This window comes from Rutilus rutilus, assembly GCF_951802725.1.
Source record: "Rutilus rutilus genome assembly, chromosome: 1".
Taxonomy (NCBI): domain Eukaryota; kingdom Metazoa; phylum Chordata; class Actinopteri; order Cypriniformes; family Leuciscidae; genus Rutilus; species Rutilus rutilus.
Window position 1 is genome coordinate 68,896,789 of NC_140209.1, and position 21,755 is coordinate 68,918,543.

The 21,755-nt window shown below is 38.1% G+C and overlaps 1 protein-coding gene across 2 annotated transcripts; it reads left to right on the forward strand.

The window, feature by feature from the left end:
* Positions 1-712: 712 nt before the first annotated feature.
* On the forward strand, positions 713-16,685 carry LOC311295234 (uncharacterized protein). 2 transcript variants are annotated; one of them, XM_084416494.1, is made up of 18 exons: positions 713-1,173; positions 3,030-3,158; positions 3,252-3,414; positions 3,541-3,733; positions 4,045-4,119; positions 4,331-4,420; positions 5,357-5,431; positions 5,655-5,744; positions 6,610-6,684; positions 6,903-6,992; positions 7,743-7,817; positions 8,041-8,130; positions 8,831-8,936; positions 9,038-9,108; positions 9,197-11,285; positions 12,502-12,648; positions 12,735-12,788; positions 16,324-16,685. In XM_084416494.1, exons 2-18 carry the CDS (start codon positions 3,053-3,055, stop codon positions 16,575-16,577), a joined length of 3,843 nt encoding a protein of 1,280 aa, XP_084272620.1. In that variant the 5' UTR covers positions 713-1,173; positions 3,030-3,052; the 3' UTR covers positions 16,578-16,685. The 2 variants fall into 2 exon arrangements, with proteins under 2 accessions (XP_084272620.1, XP_084272621.1); XM_084416495.1 differs by lacking the exon at positions 713-1,173 and having other exon boundaries at positions 1,263-3,158.
* Positions 16,686-21,755: the final 5,070 nt, after the last annotated feature.

Here is a 21,755-nt window from a genome sequence, read left to right on the forward strand (position 1 = left end):
CCCACGGTCAGCTCTTCTGCTGGTGCATCTTCTCCTGCCACATTTTGCCCGTCCACTAGACTTCCCATTGATATGCTTGGACACAGCACTCTGTGAACAGCCGGCCTCCTTAGCTATGGACTTTTGTGGCTTACCCATCCTATGGAGGGTATCAATGATGGTCTTCTGGCCAGCTGTCAAGTCTGCAGTCTTTCCCATATTGATCCTAACTGAGACAACTGAACCAAAGTGAAGCAATTTAATGACACCTGGGAAAACCTGTGCAGGTGCTTTGAGTTTAGTACATGAGTAGTGTGTGACACTCAGTGTAAAACATTCATGCCCTGTCAAATTTGGGCTGATTTCTTCACAGTATTCACATTTTTTGAAATCCTGTTTTCGTGGGTTTTATGAGCTGGAAGCCCAAATTATACAAATAAACAACTAAATACTTGAAATCGGTTAAGGTGTGGGCCCTGAATCTATAATCTATGGAAGTTTAACGTTTTGAATGGAATTATGGAAGTAAAGAACCTTTTCCATGATTTTCTAATTTTTTAAAAGGGGAAAGGGTCTGTATTTACATTTTAGGATATTCTACAGATCTGTGTGTGAGCGTGTTGTTTTAAAACAGTCCGCCAGAGGGCAGCAGACGCGCTCATTCATCCTTAAACCAACGAAGAGGAGTCTCAGTCAGCTGAGTGTGTGTGTGTGTGTGTGTGTGTGTGTGTGTGTGTGTGTGTGTTGGGATATGTGGTTTACACGGACAACACGCCGGACATTTCACCTGGGCTCCCCGGACCTAAGGGTAATACGGGGACTATGCCAAGGTCCTCATAAATCAAAGAGTGTAACTGCATCTGTTAGTGTCTGAACAACATAAATTCTCTTTTTCTTTGAAAGTCCTTATTTACCACTTGACCTGATTTTGAGTGTATCCCAGTGTATAGAACAGCGACCCCACAGCTGGGTTATATATTGCAGTTTCATACACATTTCTGATACACACGGGGCATTTTGGCGGGCCGTCTTGTGATTGGCTGGTTTGCGCACGTGGGCGGTAACAAACGGAAGTCAACGCGAAGCTCCGCCCAGAAGCATGGCCTAGAGCAGTCGCTAATTAAATGCCTAATGGACCACACCTCGGAAGTGTCAGCTCGACGTCATTGGATTTACTGGATTAAATACATACAGGTAATAATTATATTTATACATATAGTTGCATTTTTGCATGAAGTAGTGTTTCCTATTTGCAAGAAATTGTAACTTGTAAGTTACAATTACTGTAAAATGCTATATATTTACCACAATGTTAGCTGAGCTAGCTTGAGTGGCTATCAACATGTCCTGCTCATTAAGCCTCAGGCTAAAGAGGTGGAGGACAGCAGGTAGAGATGAGGACAGAAGTAACATTGCCAGCAGGTCAAATTTGTTAGTTTTGTTTTTAAAATGAAAGCTAGCTAGGTTAAGTTGAGCTGTGGCTACTGCATGGCTTAACGAGCAGGACGAAGCTACGTGGCCTGCTCGTTAAGCCTCGTTTAGCACGTGAAGTGGATGCCTGCAGAGAGGAGAGGAGGACTAGAAAGCAGCTAGTTGACAACTCTGTTTTTTTGGAATTGGAACAATAAAAGAACTAAGAGGATGTATTGATATCATCTTTGGTTTTCCTGGTCTGTAAGTAACTCAATAAGTTGATTAACAAGCTTATGTACTGCCTGTCTGTATCCACTTGTAGCTTTTGTAATTGATAAAGTCTGGACCTTTACTACAGACATTGTGTTTGTTTTATAGAATTAAATATTTTCTTAGTAGCCCAACATTATTGTATTTTTATGAAGTTGCAGTGACACAGGAAGGCTGTGATATCATTAATATGAGTACTTTCAGGCCATTAAATAAATGTAATGTGTTTATGATGTTTTGTTAGTGTACTAAACCTGTAAGATAAATTAATTGGTACCATAGTAACCAACCACAATGATCAATATACAAAACATGAGGGGCAACAGACCTGACAGGTATCTTGTGCAGTGTGTAGAGTGTTATTTAAAAAAAAAAAAAAAAAAAAAACAGTGTTTACTGTTACTGTTTACTGTTAGATCTTTACACTGTTCATTTAGTTAGCTGAGGAGGATAGAGGCAGTAGTATAAGCACCATAGTTTCTATAGCAACCAGCACATGCTTACTGAGCCTCCTGCATTTAGACTACTTTCCAAAGATATGACTATGTTGAATCTAGTAAACTTGTAGAGGGGATGGGACTGCCTTTTCTCTTGTAGTTTTACTTACTTTTGACCAGTCAGTTCAGTTGCATGTTAATTATTTGAGTAATTCTAAAACAGTTCTTATGCCAAAAGCATCAGAGTGATAACATTTCATGTCCTGGTTCTTTTTAATGTCATAATAATCTGTAATTCATACTGACCAAAGAAACCAAATTTAAAAGGACTTAAAAACACAATGTGAGTCCCATTACTGTCACATGAAGAAAGAGAAAAAGTAGAGAGTATGATATAAAGAGAAGAGAATCTGACAGAATATGTAGGCTATCAATTTAAGATTTTATCCTGGAAAACTAAACACAGCTGCTCTTAGTTAAAACTTTTTTTCTTGCTACCTGTCTGTTATTTTTGGATGATAACACTGAGCAAAATGGTCTATGAAGCCTACTAGAGATTCGCTCGATTTGGTTTTTGATTAGAGAAATTATCTTATGTGGTCAGTGACTTTCTAAAATCAGAAAACAAAATCAGTTGGAGGAAGGATGAAATTTAGTCTGAATGTGGTCCAGCACAGCTGTAGATTAAAGCTGTCATCCTCCTGTTATGTAGTACAGACTCCCACCAGCCTGTTACTTTGTGTGAAATATGCTGTTACACTTTTCAATGTATTCTTAAAAGAATCAATATAATATGCATGGTCCAGTTATGAGCACATAATTTGGCTTCTGGCCAGATACATAACTATGTACATTACCCAGACTTTTGTTTTCTGATCATGCTTGTCCCAGTGAACATTGTAATCCTGACAATAACTTTTTGTAATTTAGGCTGACACTTGTAAAGAGTAAACATGAAGCGGCGTAGACGCATTAATCCAAAGGATGATGCAAGATTTTATATTACTGCTGAAAGTGACAAAGTGGGACTTGACATCAAGTACATCAATGCTGAAAAGGGTAAGTTGAATCTTCTGATTGTTTAATCATGATTCGACTTTAATACATATAATTTTTTGCCACTTATTTGTTGTTTTGTCTTTGATGAATTAGGTCGCGGCATCTTCGCCTCTGTTCCATTTGAAAAAGGAGACTTTCTATTGGAATACAGAGGTGATCTAATAAGCAAGCAAGAATGTGAGAGGAGACAGAGAATTTACCATGACCTTCTTAAAGTGTTTATGTTCGAGTTCCATTTTAATGGAAAACTGTGGTGGTACGTATGTCACTGGTTAATCCAATCAGAATTATGACTCTCTTTCTCTTTTCTCACGTCAGGTTAATTTACATTGCATTAGTATAGAAACTGATTGTTTTGAAAATGTTACTTGTGTTTTTGTAGTGTTGATGCAGCAACAGAGAATTCGTCACTAGGCAGACTTGTCAATGATGACCATATTAATCCTAATGCCAAGATTAAGTACCTCACTGTGCAAGGGAAGCCCCATCTCTGTTTGTTTGCAGTTCGAGACATAAGTCCAGGAGAGGAGATCACCTATAATTATGGTGACTCAGACTGGCCATGGAGATCCAAGGTGGGCAAAATTTGACTTTGTGAAATTGATAGTTCTCATATAAGAAATACTTTAACCATAGAACATTTCACATACCAAAATACTGTATGTTTTCCATCAAGCTTCAGGTGGAACATGATTTTTATAGCTTTTGTTAGCAGTTTGTTAGCACCACCTAACCAGCACACCATAGATGATACTGACTATGGTGGATGATACAGACTGGTAGAACAAAAACAATGTTTGACAAGTCATCAAATGCTGTGTTCATCAAGAGTGTAGTTTTCATAGTCCACGGTCTACAATATATATATATATTTTTTTTTTTACAGGGCCTTGATGATGAAATGGCTCCAAAGATGTGTGGTACCACAAATCCCCCATCCACAACTGATGATACTGAAGAGGTATGTCCTCACAAAAGATAGATTTTTATAAATATCTTGCTCTGATTGTTAATATTAAATAAGTTGTCAGTGAGTTTTAAAGCAAGCTCTGTCTTTCTGTCAACAGTAGAAATGGTTAATTTTTTTTATTCAGATGTCAAATGTCCTCTCTAGTGTCACGCTCCCTGGACTTTCTCTTTATTGTCCTTTGTCTCTGTTTCATCTTCTACAGCTGACCACTGAGAGCAAGTGCACCCATACAGCCGTCAGCCACCCGAATCAGACTAGTCCAGAGCTCAGCCCACTCACCAAGGTTGGAGAGGTAAATTAGATCTGATGTACAACTTAGTGAAGTTATTTGTGGCAAAATGTTAAATCTACCAACCTATTTCAATATGTGTGTGTGTGTGTGTGTGTGTGTGTGTGTGGTCGCCTGAGTAGAACATGCTTTATGTGGACAGTCGCCTGAGTAGAACATGCTTTATGTGGACAATGGAATGGAAGGACAGTCAGTATAATATCTGAGTGTGTGTGTGTGTGTGTGGTCGCCTGAGTAGAACATGCTTTATGTGGACAATGGAATGGAAGGACAGTCAGTATAATATCTGAGTGTGTGTGTGTGTGTGTGGTCGCCTGAGTAGAACATGCTTTATGTGGACAATGGAATGGAAGGACATTTGTCTAAACATGCTTTTTCAAGCTTCAGTCAGTATAATATCTGAGTGTATGTGTATCAAACCCTGAACCCCACCCAAATATGACTTGGGAGGTCCATACAGTTTACAGGGTCCTGTCCCCAGAGGCATCACTTTGGTTTTTAAGACTGCCTGCATTGGATCTGTATGTTGGTTTAATGTGAATGCTAAGTTGTTTGGTTACATGTAATGGATAGGCACCCTATTAGTTATACTGGGCTACATGAAGTCAGCTCCAGACACTGAGGCTAACCACAAATTCCCCATCTACAATTTAAAAATATGAAGAAGGTATATCTTCATATAGGATATGCAAAAACTCAGATAATATCCACAAGGGCTGATTTCTGTACAAACCTTCAATCTCATCCAGTGACTTCCCCTGAATGCTGCAAAGGTTTCCTTTCTCCATTGACAAAAGGAGTTTGGAAATCTTAGCCAGTTGTGTTGTGGGAACTGGTAATCTGTAGAAGTCGTGGTGAACACAAATGTGTTCATCAGAGTGTAGTTTCCATAGTCCACGGTCTACAATATATATTATTATTTTTTTTTCCTTTTTACAGGGCCTTGATGATGAAATGTCTCCAAAGATGTGTTGTACCACAAATCCCCCATCCACAACTGATGATACTGAAGAGGTATGTCCTCACAAAAGATAGATTTTTTTTAAATTAATATCTTGCTCTTGATTGTTAATATCAAAGAAGTTGTCAGTGAGTTTTAAAGCAAGGTTTTCCTCTGTCTTTCTGTCAACAGTAGAAATGGTTAATTTTTTTCATTCAGATGTCAAATGTCCTCTCTAGTGTCACGCTCCCAGGACTTTCTCTTTATTGTCCTTTGTCTCTGTTTCATCTTCTACAGCTGACCACTGAGAGCAAGTGCACCCATACAGCCGTCAGCCACCCGAATCAGACTAGTCCAGAGCTCAGCCCACTCACCAAGGTTGGAGAGGTAAATTAGATCTGATGTACAACTTAGTGAAGTTATTTGTGGCAAAATGTTAAATCTACCAACCTATTTCAATATGTGTGTGTGTGTGTGTGTGGTCGCCTGAGTAGAACATGCTTTATGTGGACAGTCGCCTGAGTAGAACATGCTTTATGTGGACAATGGAATGGAAGGACAGTCAGTATAATATCTGAGTGTGTGTGTGTGTGTGTGGTCGCCTGAGTAGAACATGCTTTATGTGGACAATGGAATGGAAGGACATTTGTCTAAACATGCTTTTTCAAGCTTCAGTCAGTATAATATCTGAGTGTATGTGTATCAAACCCTGAACCCCACCCAAATATGACTTGGGAGGTCCATACAGTTTACAGGGTCCTGTCCCCAGAGGCATCACTTTGGTTTTTAAGACTGCCTGCATTGGATCTGTATGTTGGTTTAATGTGAATGCTAAGTTGTTTGGTTACATGTACTGGAAAGTCACCCATTCAACAGCACTGACGAAAATTCATGACAAGATGTCATTTAAAAAGAATCATAGCAAATCTAAGAACTATAAAAGGACTAACCCCTCACTCCATGTAAAAGCTTACAGTCAATTATTCTAGAAGTGCAATCATTCTAGGAAGTGGGCTGACAATAGATAAACAAGTCATCAAATGCTGTATTCATCAGTGTAGTTTTCATAGTCTACAGACTGTAGTCATGTGGCCTGTTCAGCGACTAAAGAACCGTTTCAGAGATGACATGTTTTCCACAAAACACTCACTGAAATACAGCCATGATATCTTTTCACTGAATGCTACACAGGGAACATCTTGTCTTCAAGATATTTATTATAATTTATCTTTTTTTTTTTTTTTTTTTACAGGGCCTTGATGATGAAATGGCTCCAAAGATGTGTGGTACCACAAATCCCCCTTCCACAACTGATGATACTGAAGAGGTATATCTTCATAAAAGATAGATTTTTATTAATATCTTGCTCTTGATTGTTAATATCAGAAAAGTTGTCTGTGTTTTAATCAAGGTTTTCCTCTATCTTTCTGTCAACAGTAGAATGGTTTATTTTATTTTTTTATTCAGATGTCAAATGTCCTCTCTAGTGTCACGCTCCCAGGACTTTCTCTTTATTGTCCTTTGTCTCTGTTTCATCTTCTACAGCTGACCACTGAGAGCAAGTGCACCCATACAGCCGTCAGCCACCCAAATCAGACTAGTCCAGAGCTCGGCCCACTCACCAAGGTTGGAGAGGTAAATTAAATCTCATGTACAACTTATTTGTGGCAAAATGTTAAATCTGCCAACCTATTTCAATATGTGTGTGTGTGTGTGTGTGTGTGTGTGTAGTCGCCTGAGTAGAACATGCTTTATGTGGACAGTCACCTGAGTAGAACATGCTTTATGTGGACAATGGAATGGAAGGACATTTGTCTAAACATGCTTTTTCAAGCTTCAGTCAGTATAATATCTGAGTGTATGTGTATCAAACCCTGAACCCCACCCAAATATGACATACAGTTTACAGGGTCCTGTCCCCAGAGGCATCACTTTGGTTTTTAAGACTGCCTGCATTGGATCTGTATGTTGGTTTAATGTGAATGCTAAGTTGTTTGGTTACATGTAATGGATAGGCACCCTATTAGTTATACTGGGCTACATGAAGTCAGCTCCAGACACTGAGGCTAACCACAAATTCCCCATCTACAATTTAAAAATATGAAGAACTTGGTATATCTTCATATAGGATATGCAAAAACTCAGATAATATCCACAAGGGCTGATTTCTGTACAAACCTTCAATCTCATCCAGTGACTTCCCCTGAATGCTGCAAAGGTTTCCTTTCTCCATTGACAAAAGGAGTTTGGAAATCTTAGCCAGTTGTGTTGTGGGAACTGGTAATCTGTAGAAGTCGTGGTGAACACGAATGTGTTCATCAGAGTGTAGTTTCCATAGTCCACGGTCTACAATATATATTATTATTTTTTTTTTCCTTTTTACAGGGCCTTGATGATGAAATGTCTCCAAAGATGTGTTGTACCACAAATCCCCCATCCACAACTGATGATACTGAAGAGGTATGTCCTCACAAAAGATAGATTTTTTTTTAATTAATATCTTGCTCTTGATTGTTAATATCAAAGAAGTTGTCAGTGAGTTTTAAAGCAAGGTTTTCCTCTGTCTTTCTGTCAACAGTAGAAATGGTTAATTTTTTTCATTCAGATGTCAAATGTCCTCTCTAGTGTCATGCTCCCAGGACTTTCTCTTTATTGTCCTTTGTCTCTGTTTGATCTTCTACAGCTGACCACTGAGAGCAAGTGCACCCATACAGCCGTCAGCCACCCGAATCAGACTAGTCCAGAGCTCAGCCCACTCACCAAGGTTGGAGAGGTAAATTAAATCTCATGTACAACTTAGTGAAGTTATTTGTGGCAAAATGTTAAATCTACCAACCTATTTCAATATGTGTGTGTGTGTGTGTGTGTGGTCGCCTGAGTAGAACATGCTTTATGTGGACAGTCACCTGAGTAGAACATGCTTTATGTGGACAATGGAATGGAAGGACATTTGTCTAAACATGCTTTTTCAAGCTTCAGTCAGTATAATATCTGAGTGTATGTGTATCAAACCCTGAACCCCACCCAAATATGACATACAGTTTACAGGGTCCTGTCCCCAGAGGCATCACTTTGGTTTTTAAGACTGCCTGCATTGGATCTGTATGTTGGTTTAATGTGAATGCTAAGTTGTTTGGTTACATGTAATGGATAGGCACCCTATTAGTTATACTGGGCTACAAGAAGTCAGCTCCTGGCACTGAGGCTAACTACATATTCCCCATCTACAATTTAAAAATATGAAGAAGGTATATCTTCATATAGGATATGCTTTAAATAAGCTGCATATAAATAAGATACGCTATAGATAACAAAATACAATGCAATAGAAGGGTAATCATATGTATGAGGTAAATTAAATGTCACATAGGTATTGGATTTAAAATGATTGGATATCGACATGTAAATATGAAATATCTTTGTCCAAACTATGTGGTATAAATAAATACTACAATTAAATTTTTCGCCAACAGTGTCAAAAACACCGCCTTGTGTGCGCAACAGTATCCTCCTTGGACAAGTGTGTTCGTTGTGTGGGACCCATATCTTCCTTCAAGTGGCTTGGCTATCGATGCACAGGTTAGATATTTAGTGAATTAGTATAGAGTGTATATGTGTTGTGCTCTAACCACTTAAATAGACCTGCAGTGTTAACATTATTTTATTCAAATGTGTTCCAGTTTGTTCAGGGGTCTGGCATAAATCCTGCCTCAAGCAAATTAAAAGAGATGACTTTAACAGCACAGCACAGGTGAGTATCTACTAAGTGAGTGTTGAACTTGAACTGTCTATAAGATACAATCACCATGTAAAATAATTTTGCTTTCTCACCAATTCAGTTGCAGCAGTCTCCTAAGGCTTCTGATGATGATCTGCTGTCAGATCAGGACAAAATTCCACATCCAGAATTGGACCAAATATCATCTGATGATGCTGAGGACATGTCTGACAAGGAATACATACCTGATTCGGAGTCAGAATATGAAGATGAATATGATTCAGATGCCAGCATACCCTTAATGTCAAGTGAGGCAAGCGCTGCACATATTCAAGTAAAACCAGTAGTACCTGATGTTGGAACATCTTTTGGGTCAGACACAGGCACCCCAGTTGTGCCCAGTATATCAAAATGTTGGCCACCCCTTAAAAATAAGATGATTCCCAATGCTGCTGACACATCTAATTCAGCAAATTCTATCAAAGACTCATCAAAGGAAAAGCTAGAGGATGAAGCTGTGACTCATGAACAAGAATTACCACATCTGTTTATGAGTAAAAAAAATTACTGTTTTGTTTGTGGTAAGCCACAAAGCAAAATTTCCCGCCACTTGAAAACACACAAGACACATACTGAAATTGTCCAAGCATTTTCCCTTCCTGAGGACTCAAAAGAGCGCAAGATATTATTAGAAAAAATGAGGAATAAGGGAAATTTTAAACATAATATTGCAGTTTTGCAAGATGGAACAGGGTCACTGAAAGTGAAGAGAAAGCCAAAAGCTAAAGCACTGGCAGGAAAGTTTATCCACTGTATGTATTGTCAAGGGATGTACATACGTAAGGAGCTTTGGAGACATGTCCGCAGATGCCCCTTTAGGCCAGAAAACGAAGATTTGGGTGAGACACCTGGGAGAACCAAAGTACTGGGCTTGGCTGCAACTCTGGAGTCTACATTCTGTCAGCAGATCTCAAGTGGAGTGTGGAAGCTCCTTAGTGTAATGAAACAAGATGAGGTGGCCTCAGTTGTGCGAAATGACTTCTCTATCATTCAGTTTGCCCAGTCACTCTACAACAAACATGGACAAGACCCTACAAAATATGAATACATTCGACAAAAGCTCCGTGAAGTTGGGCGTTTGTTGTTATGCCTGCGTACAGAATTCTCAGTACATAACCTAGAGGACGCTGTTAAACCTGCTAACTTCCAGAGAGTTGTGCAAGCAGTAAAGAAAGTTTCAGGTTTTGATGAACAAAAACACTCGTACCAGAAACCAAGCCTTGCGCTGAAACTGGGGCATACACTGAAGAAAATCGCGGACATTATTCATTGTAGGGCACTCATGGCAGAAGATGAAGAACTGATCAGGCACACTGACATATTCAAGAAGTTGTACACCTCCAGGTGGTCTGAGTTGGTGTCTCACAGTGCCCTGAACACACTGAGTGATGCCAAATACAATAAACCATCAACATTGCCCTTCACTGAAGATGTTCAGATCCTTCATCAGTACCTAGAGAAATCTGCAGAAAGTGCCTTCTGCAGCTTGAAAGAAGAGGCCACCACTCAGAACTATGCTCAACTTGCAAAACTCACACTTGCACAAATCATTGTCTTCAATCGAAGACGTGCTGGGGAAGTTTCGAAAATGCGCCTCAAAAGTTTTCATGAAAGGGACAACACAAAGCTCCATGAAGATGTTGCACTGGGGTTGTCGAAGACTGAACAGAAGCTTTGTAACTATTTCAGCCGAATTGAAATCATGGGGAAAAGGGGCAGAAAGGTTGCCGTTCTGCTCACACCAAGTCTGGTGGATGCTTTGTCACTACTTGCCAGTAGAAGAACTGAATGTGGCATTTGTGCCACAAATGTCTTCCTGTTTGCAAGACCAACGTCAATGAGCCACTACAGAGGACAGGACTGTTTGCGTGTTCATGCAAGCCAGTGTGGAGCAAAGCACCCTGAGTACCTTAGGTCAACGCAACTCAGGAAACATGTTGCCACACTCTCACAAGTCCTTAATTTAAAACACAATGAACTTGATCAGGTTGCAGATTTCCTGGGTCACGACATTCGTGTTCACCGCGACTTCTACAGATTACCAGTTCCCACAACACAACTGGCTAAGATTTCCAAACTCCTTTTGTCAATGGAGAAAGGAAACCTTTCCAGCATGCAGGGGAAGTCACTGGATGAGATTGAAATTGAAGGTTTGTACAGAAATTAGCCCTTGTAGATATTATCTGAGTTTTAGTTTTTTCCTTTGAATGTTAATTTATAATCATCTAGACTTGGCGTAGTCAGCCTCCTTTTCCAAGAAAAAAAAAAATCACCTTTCATGTCCAAATATGAGTCGAGGACTACTATTCAGAAATATAAACTTAAGTCTACAGTATGGCTGGACAGTAATTCAAAATTATGTTTGTGTAGGTGCAGTCGAATTACGTTAATTATTAACCTAATATCATATTGTGTAATCATTTTATCTTATGTGCTCATGGACCACATTAAACATAAATGGGTATAATAGCTCAAAACTACTCAAGTAAAAATAGTTACTTTGCAAAAAGTGGCAAGTACAAAACCAAGTACTATCTTTTCCCTAGGTCTTTTTATTTGATGTGGCTATTTCAACCACAGATTTTTATGTCCAGCTATTTGAGTGTTTTACCAGAGCTGTAAACTATTTGAATAAATGTAATTAGTAACTGTACTTGAGTATCTTTTTGGCTACTTTGTAGTTGGACTGAGTATCAAAGATATTAGCGACTTTTACTCTACTTGACTACATTTTTGGTTTACGTGTGGCCTTTTTGTGCACTTGAGCTTAACTGAGACTTGAGAGTTTGTAGACGCTTAAATAGATGGTTCACCCAAAAATAAAAATTCTGTCATTTACTCACCCTCAAGTTGTTCCAAACTTGTCTTTGTTCTGCTGTACTAGTCAATGGCTGGCAAGATCTGCTTGGTTACAAAAATATCTAAAATATCTATCTTTGTGTACAGCAGAACAAAGAAATGTATACAGGTTTGGAACAACTTGAGGTTGACTACATGAAGACAGAATTTTCATTTTTGGGTGAACAATCCCTTTAAGAGGCTGTTGTGTCGACCCTGATTTATTGCACTATTGAGGTGTTCAGTTTTATTTAGATTTTAGAAAATAAACATGACTTCTCATTTTACAAATCAATTGTTTCTTATTTTCACCTGCATGTCTCGGGTGTCAAGGACTAGTGCATCTTTGAGCCTTAATTTAGTACAAGTAAAATACTAAAGTACTGTTAAAATCACTTTTACTCAAGTCGTATTGGTATTGGTAACTTGTAATAGAGTAATTTATGCTGCAAGGTATCTGACTTTTTACTCAAGTATGGTTTTCAGGTACTCTTTCCACCTCTGAGTTTTACTAATGCCATTTTCCAGATGAGATTGCGTTAAGTGATGCTGAAGACAGTGGGAGCGAATCTGATGACAGCAACACAGATCTCACCGCATCAGAGCTTGGACCTGTGGAGCCTATGGTTTCTGACTCTACAACCACAGAGCAAGACCATGACATGGGAGACTTTGGTATGTTAACTCAATTCATAGTCACTGCTGATAAAATGTATTTTTTCCTGTGACAAAAGTAACTTGTTAAATTATGTTTTCAACAGGATCAGTGTCATTTGTGTCGTCCACAGTAAGTGAGAGTGTACCTCCCTCTGAAGGTAAGATTCAGATTCAAGAGGTTTATTGTCTATGCACAGAAGAAACACAGTGGTTTATACCCTACAATGAAATTCTTACTTTGCCCAACTCCCTTAAAGGGATACTTCACAATTTTTTCATATTAAACTATGCTATTCCCTTAACTAAAATGAGTTGATACATACCTCTCTTGTCTCAGTGCGTGCACTCAATCGCTCTGGCGCGCAGCGACACTTTGATAGCACTTAGCTTAGCCCAGTTCATTCATTAGGGACCAAACAGAGATGAAGCTGGAAGCGACCAAACACCTCCACGTTTTCCCTATTTAAATACAGTTACACGAGTAGTTACACGACCAAGTATGGTGACACAAAATAAAACGTGGCACTTTTCTAAGCGTTTCTGAGCCACGTTTTATTTTGTGTCACCATACTTGGTCGTGTAACTACTCGTGTAACTGTATTTAAATAGGGAAAATGTGGAGGTGTTTGGTCACTTCTAAATTCATTGCTGTTAGATACCATTGAATATACTGTGCTAAGCTAACTGCTATCAAAGTGTCGCTGCGCGCCAGAGCGAGTGCATGCACTGAGACGAGAGAGGTATGTATCAACTCGTCTTAGTTAAGGGAATAACATAGTTTAATATGAAAAAACGGTGAAGTATCCCTTTAACAGAAGGATTATTATGCACGTCTTTGTGTTGTTTCCTGTCTCTGAAGTTTTCAACCATCAAAATGCAAGAGTAATCTTAAAGAAAGAGATATAAATAAATAGCCCTGAATTTAACTGTACTGCATTTGTACAAAACATCTTGTCTGCAAGGGAGCATATACACTTTATTATCAGGAAATGTATACTGAATTTGAGATAAAAGTAAAGTTACCTCCTCCTCTTCACATGTTTTCTTGATTGCCCATGAGTAGGTTCTATTAATTCTCTTTTTAGCAAGTTGGTTAAAAGACTAAAAATTAATTGGTCTGGATGACAGTCACAACATGCCACAAAATCTGGAAGATTAAGAGGTTAAAAGTAGTATTAGGCTGATTGTTACGTACGGTTTTAATATCAAGACTAAACTTTCAGACCAAGTTCCAACACTATTTAGCTAACCTTATGAAATCAGATTTAAACTGAGAATCAGACCTTAAATCCCATAGTCTTTGTTTCATTTAAAATACGGTGTGTTGAAGTACAATGCCAAAATTACTTAAGACATGTTACTAATTGTAGTATTACTTACTGCAATTAATTCAAATATCAAAAGGTTTGGCCACATAAATAGATGAACAGCAAAGACATTCTAAAAATACACTCCATATTGTCCACACTCTAATGTGGGCTAGTAAAGTTGGTGAAATCACATCGAGTGAGCAACCAACTGATACCCAAAGTGAATTAAGAAAAGTAAACTGCAATTTCTTGTCAACTGTGGCATTAACCCTCTGGGGTCTGAGCTGTTTTCTGGGCCCTGGAGGTGTTCTGACATGCTCTGACATTTGTGCTTATTTCTGTTACTTGTGACATTTTCATGGCTAAAGTCTGATTACACTGTATTCAGCACAAACTCTGCTACAATAATATATCAGCAGCATGTATGTAAAAGTTTGTAGTTTTGAGATAATGACATTTTATGCGTGGTTTGTGAAAATACAAAAAAAAATTGTCACTGAAATAAGGTCATGAAACCCATACTGATTATTTCTTCACAAGACGTTTGAAAATTGTATCACGTAGCCTAGAATATTTGCTCCAAAACTATGTGAAAATCACCCTGACTGCTCATTCAGATAAGACAATATATTGATTTAAAAACTGTAAGACGTGTTTTGTGTGAGAAAGCTTTATGCGGGAGGTGTGATCATGTCATTAATATGTAAGCTTTTCACACCTGAGAAAGACAAAGTGGCCCTAATGGCCCTATGAGGAGCTATCAGGCCCTATCATTCTGAGCAACCTTGCACAAAGAATGAGGAGATTTAAAAAAGAATGGCTTTTTGATTGTTTGGATTTATTTACAACACACATAATCCAAATATACACAACAAATGACAAAAAAAGCACATTATTTAATACACTGAACTAAAGACAGAGACCTTTGTGCCATTCCTAAAAACATTGTACATACCTTTCATTTCCAAGGTGTTTGATTTTCACTTTACCATGTTCATATACAGAGACTCATGTGAATGTTGAAGTCAGCAGGACTCAGTGGCATCTGGGCCCTGAAAGAAAAAAAAAGTGAACATACTGATATCAAGAGAAACTATAGGGAATATAGTTCTAAAATTTATTGGGAATAAATTTTAGAATTTTCTGGTTAAAATTGCTTTTTAAAATTCACAGAATACATACACACACAAATGTTTCCAACAATATATAATATAATGAACACCAGGTTTGTTGTGCCTTGTAAGCATAGGCTATGCACAGTGGTGCATAAAATAATAACAATAACCTATATAGCAGCATATAAATCTTCCAAAAGATTTCAGTAACAACTACGCTAGAGAAAAATATATTGATTATCATGTTACTTCAAATGTTTCCATTCGTTATGATGATATGAAATGAGATAATAGTAAAAACATGAAGCCGTTTGGTGCGTTTTGCTTTTCGAATGTATCAAATATGATACATTCAAACGCGATTGCGCTCAAATATAAAACATTATGGTTACCATATACATATCTAAGTTTGAGCAGATATCCACAAACACAGTAACCGTAAACACGGGTCTAAATATTATAATATTCACCATATATCTAGAGACAGTTCAACTGCAATGTGAAATTTATGCAACAATAACAAACTAATATGTAAGAATTTCTTACCTTACATCTTTGTCTTCAAATCGCGTTCTTCTTCTGAGGTAGCCTAAATCCAATGTAAGCTCACGGCGCGTCTTTCAAACTCGACGAAAAGCAGAGACTTGTGAAGTTTGTTGGTGCTTTGTTTTTGAGGTAATGAGCGCGTTCGCGTTCCTTGTGGAGATTTGCATGTGAATGTCTTTTGCGCGAGTAGGCGTGTTCAAATTAAAAATGATTAGGAAGCGTTTGAGAAGCTGGACATCTTGTTGGTTTTATACAAATTACTTAAACAGAGAATATTTGTTTTCAGTTTGAATCCGATCATTTAAAAGTACACACTTAAATGTTTATAAAGGTATATGGCTCATAAATGTGTGACAAGTATTCGCTGAGTTTTGTTTCAGTTTATAGACGTGCTCAAGAAAAAAAAGTTCACTGCGACGGAGAGGCAGAACGCACACCCTGTTTATTTTCTTTATTTTACAAAAGCACAATGTTTTGATTTGATTGTAAGTGGACACATACAAAAGTAGAAATATCACAGATTATTTTTTTATATTTCTTTTTTCTGTATGACCATAAATGACGGAGTAATTTAAGTTTATAGTTCTACAATGTGAAGAAAATCCAGCAAAACGCGGGGGCGCGTTTGCCGACCTCAGAGGGTTAACTGAACTCAAGTTTTGATGGCTTCAGCTGGACAACACATTTTGTGATCTATTCATTTTTGTTTGCCTATCTTCCAGGGAATTATGCTGATGAGGAACATGGATCCAGAAGAGTGGCAAAGAAAGTGTGGTCTAAGGCTGAGGTCGCTGCAGTAATGCGACACTTCAAAGGTCATATAAGCAGGGGAAAACTGGCCACCAAAACTGAATGCAGTCACTGCAAACTGGTGGAAGACCCCGTGTTGGCACAAAGAACAGTGCAAAATATAAGGGACTTTGTTCGAAATAGAGGAATAGCTGCAAAGAGGCAGTCAGAAAAAGAAAAGATTTAAATACACTAACACAAACATAGAAACACCACCACAATTGTCAAAGGAACACGCCGACCTATTGGGACATTAGCTTATTCCCCGTATCCCCCAGAGTTAGACAAGTCCATACATACCCTTTTCATCTCTGTGTGTGCCGTAACTCTGTCTGACGCACCCACCGCTAGCCTAGCTTAGCACAAAGACTGGAGGTAAATGGCTCCAGCTAGCATACTGCTCCCAGTAAGTGACACAATAACGCCAACATTCTCCTATTTACATGTTGTGAATTTATTTATTTTTTTAATAGTCACAGCGTGTACAAATAACAAGGTCACATTAGACACAGCCATCTTCTAACCGTTTACATACAGGGAACAATATTCTCATAGAATGTACTTCTATAGAAGGCGAAGCACTGCTGGCTGGAGTGATTAGCGCAACCCTCTGAGCGAACTCTCTGCCCCTCACCATAGGGCTTCTCAGGCGCTGCGAGCAAATCCCTCCGCAGAATTAGCAGTGCTTCGCCTTCTGAGAATATAGTTCCCAGTATGTATACGGTTAGAAGATGGCTGTGTCTCATGTGACCTTGTTATTTGTACATGCTGTGACTATACAAATCACAACATGTAAATAGGAAAATGTTGGCGTTATTTTGTCACTTATTGGGAGCAGTGTGCTAGCTGGAGCTGTTTACCTCCAGTCTTTGTGCTAAGCTAGGCTAGCGGTGGGTGCGTCAGACAGAGTTACGGCACACACGGAGATGAGAAGGGTATGTATGGACTTGTCTAACTCTGGGGGATACGGGATTAAGCTAATGTCCCAAAAGTCCAAAGTTCCTTTAATGTTTTAAAAAGTGTGGCTCTTGTGTTTTAAGTTGTTGTCTGCCTGTTATAGTTTGTAATGATGTGCAGTACAAAAACAGAAGTTCGAATGACAAAGAGGCCGTCACAAAAGCAAACTGTAAAACAGCTTTTATTTTTTTTACATTTTATTAATTTTTTGTTATGAGCAACCATGGGTCTTTTGAAGTTGGGTAAGAATAACTTTGACCTTTTTTGCTCAATTCTTATTGTCATGGCACTTGTGTTGTGTGACAATCTATTGTTTAGCTCTTACAGGCTGTTATCTGGCTGTTAGTCAGTGTCACCAACTAACACTGGTGATGTTAAGAGTTGTCCAATAAAATAATAATTCAAGTCCCATTAATGCTTGGTGGTGTCAGGTTAATGTGTATTTATGTTAATGTGTATTTATGTTAATGAGCAAGTGACGTCATTGTCCCTTTAAAGTCCCAATAATGTTTGTTTTGGTCCTTATAAGTCACATATTCTTCAAAAAGAGAACTGTCTCTATAAACCACAATAGTTTTAGGGTGGTGTGTATCACGCTCTGAAGGGTGTATCTGAAGTCTAAAGTGTCCTGAATTTTTTTCAAATTTTTTTGAGTGTTTTAATCTAACTCTCATAGCTCTAGGACCTCAGGAAAGGGTAGTCCATCTAAACCACCACCGGGCCTGTTTGGAGAAAAAGTCTGGCTAATCCACATAAACCAGTATGTGTGTGTGTGTGTGTGTGTGTGTGTGTGTGTGTGTGTGTGTGTGTGTGTGTGTGTGTGTGTGTGTGTGTGTGTGTGTGTGTGTGTGTGTGTGTGTGTTTGATGAACTGTCTGTGGAGCAAACATGCGAACTCGAGTAACAGTAGAGTTTATTAGAAGATATTCTTTCGATTTCAGTCACAGCAGGGATATATGACATATATAGATGGTTAAGCGCTCTTCTCAGCGAGTATACAGCCGCTATATGAGTGAAAACAGATAAATGATCTCTGTAAACAGTGAGAAATGAGCAGAAAGCGAGCGCTGATCGCAGACACTTTCTGTTTGACGAAGAGACGCAGACCCGCAGCTGACACTGTGACCGGAGACAGTCACGGTAAGATCTGTCATTTACCCTCATGCAGATCAAAAACAGACATTATAAAGTAACGTGTCAGTTAACGTCTGTCCTCCTTAATATATTACTTCTGTTAGGCTCCACATATAAATATGAATATATGCAATCAATGTCACTGATTATGTACACTGCATCACTCAGCCAATGTTGTTTAACTGTTTTTGTGAAAATGTGAGTGTGATGCGGCAAACCTGTCACTCACATGAGATCCACCAATAGCAAACCACAACCATCCAATCAAAAATCAAGCCCCGCCCTACTTTAAGTCACATTTAAATATAATGTATGAACGCATATAACTCTTTTCTGCTTATCGGCTCTGGAAATGTTGGTCGAGTCTCGTCCATCACTGTGTTCGGCTGCACATTTGACCTGTGAAGAGCAGGTAACGCCACACAGAAAACAGTTAAATGTTGAAACCAGTAGAGCTGTCAAACAGAGGCCAGTAAACGACTGCAGTGAAACTCATGTGATGGAGGACATGAACCTCTGCGCTCCGCTTGATTTAACTTCATCTTTGATTCAATCATGTTAAACTCCCACATATTTGCTTTGGGATCTTGAATTATTACATATAACATCAGATTTTCATTGAAGTAAAACTGTGTGTGAGTTCAGTTTCCATTTTGTACATGTTGAGTTTCTTTATGAAAGAGATTTAATGCTGATCTCTGATAATCTGCTGTGTTTTCTGTTTATGAAATGATAAATCACCAGAACAATGTTCTATGTAATATTTGTAAATGAGGTGACTTTGAAATAAAGGCTGACTTGATTGTTACTCTTTGTAAGTCTGTTTATTGGATGTAATCTGTTTTGTCAGCGTTGTGTTTTTGATCATTAGATGTTAATGTATGATTTAAACTGATTCACTCTTTTCATTTCAGTGAAATAAATGTCAGAATGTGCTTCAAGTGTATTACTTTTGCACAAGACAAAATGTTAATATCTGGATTTTCATATTTTGCTCTATTAAAGTTATAAATACTAGTTTGATTCCTCTCTTTCTCACATATATTTACAATTTTACTTGTAAACAACATTAATTCACATTGTAGATAAAAAATAATAATAACAATGTTCCATTAAAAAAAACCCTTCCTGACCAGTTTAACCTTTCATCAGCTTCGGCCTTTCAAATGTCAAAACTTTACAGCAATCATTTTCTGTTCAACTATTATTTTTGTAATTTACAAGAACAAATCAAACAAAACTAATATTAACATTCAGACATTAAAGAGCCATAAGAATATTGAGTTCTTCACAGACAACTAGTCAAAGCAGTGATTGTCCTCTTTCTCATTAGATTTTCCTTCTGCTAAACTAGATGTGTGTGTGACTCCAGTAGAGAGACAAACATCAGCCGAGTGTTTCATTCATTTCAGCTTTATTCACACCTGAGGTCTGACGACACCAGATATGAGACCGAGAGCAGAACTCACACTTTACTCCAGTCAACATCTGCTTCATTTCTCCACACAAATCACTCTCATGTTCACTGTTATTGCACAGGGGAACACAGCGCATTATTAACAACACACACTGATCTAGTAATGGGGCATGTTGACACACTAATCTGGGGAAATGAGAAACTCTTTCCACTGAAAACAACAACCATTCATTTGATGAGATTCCAGTAGTTCATGTGGTTTCAGTCCTGATGTAATAATGACTGACGGCACAATGTTGATGCTCTTAGTTTCTCTTTTCTGCTCAGATGATTCTGTCATGTTCAGCTTGTTGAGTTTCTCCAGATCGAATTTAACATAAACTGACCTGGAAAAAATAAACATAATGAACATTTATTTATTTATTATTCTAATTTAAAATGATAATTGTAATTGCAATTTTGTTTAACGTAATTCAGATGTAGTCTCACATATATGGGTGTTTAAGGACAATATGTTATTACTTTTTTACATAAACCACATGAATGTTTTTAAACTTGTAGAAAATAGTATAAAAGTTTTTTTAAAACCATATGAAACAAACACAAATACTGTGTACATTTCTAAAAACGTGATAATGTTTTTTTTTTTACAGGTTTTTTGGTAACACTTTATTGTACAGTGTCATTGTTACACGTTACATGTATTTACTGTAATAATAACTATAAACTTGAATGTACATTTCCTGAAGAAAATGTGAGTGGTGCTTGCAGTGGCAAAACTCGGCCCTGGACACATGCTAACACAATTAACAATGTTGTGATACCATGATATACCACATTCTAGTATGATTTACCATGTTTATAACATGATTTACAACGAATGATCACATTATAGCATGATTTACCATGATTTACCATGTTTCTAACATTATTTACCAGAATTTATCACAATCTAGCATGATTTACTATGATTAGCATGTTGCTAGAATCATGTTAGCATGATTAACATATTGCTAATACGATTAACATGATGCTAGCATGCTTAGCATGTTGCTAATATGTTTTTAGCAAAAGATGTTAGCATGATGCCAGCATGATTACCATGGTACTAGCATGATGTTAGCATGATTAGCATGTTGCTTGCATATTATTAGCAAGATGATAGCATTATTAGCAATTTTCTAGGATGTTTTAACAAGATGCTAGCATAATTAGCATGTTGCTAGCATGATGCTAGAACAGTTTTTTTTATCATGTTTACCCTAAACTAATTGCAGTTAGCATGTAGCTATTCACAGCTAGCATGTGTAGCATGTTGGAAGTCCTGTTTGCTAGCATGAGTCAAAAGAGCCAACCACCATCTCTATACGATGTTCTGATGCAGAGATATAGGTCTTGCAAAACGGTTGCTAGGGTACTCTATTTGGTTGCTAGGGAGTGGCTTGGCAGCTGCCAATGATGAAACTCCAAAGGCTGCTTGTCAGTGCGAATGATATAAACCAACTCCCACGCCTCTGTGACATTCAGAATGGAAGATATCCCTCTTTGGATGTTGGTTGCTTGGGTGCTTGACAATGGTTGCTAGGGCGGGGCTAGGAAGTGTTGAAGTGATTCATGATTGGCTGTTTGCTGCCCCGAGTCAAACGAGACCACCCTCATGTTTCTATGACACTTCTATCCGGATATCCCTTTGATCTCTTTCAATGGAACTTGTTGCTATGGTGCTCTAAATGGTTGCTAGGGCGTGGCTTGATAGCTTCACAATGATCCTGAGAGACTGATTGGTCGTCTGAGTAAAATGAGCCCGCCCCCTTGTCTCTATGACTCTGTGATCCAGAGTTATGTTCAATACAAAATC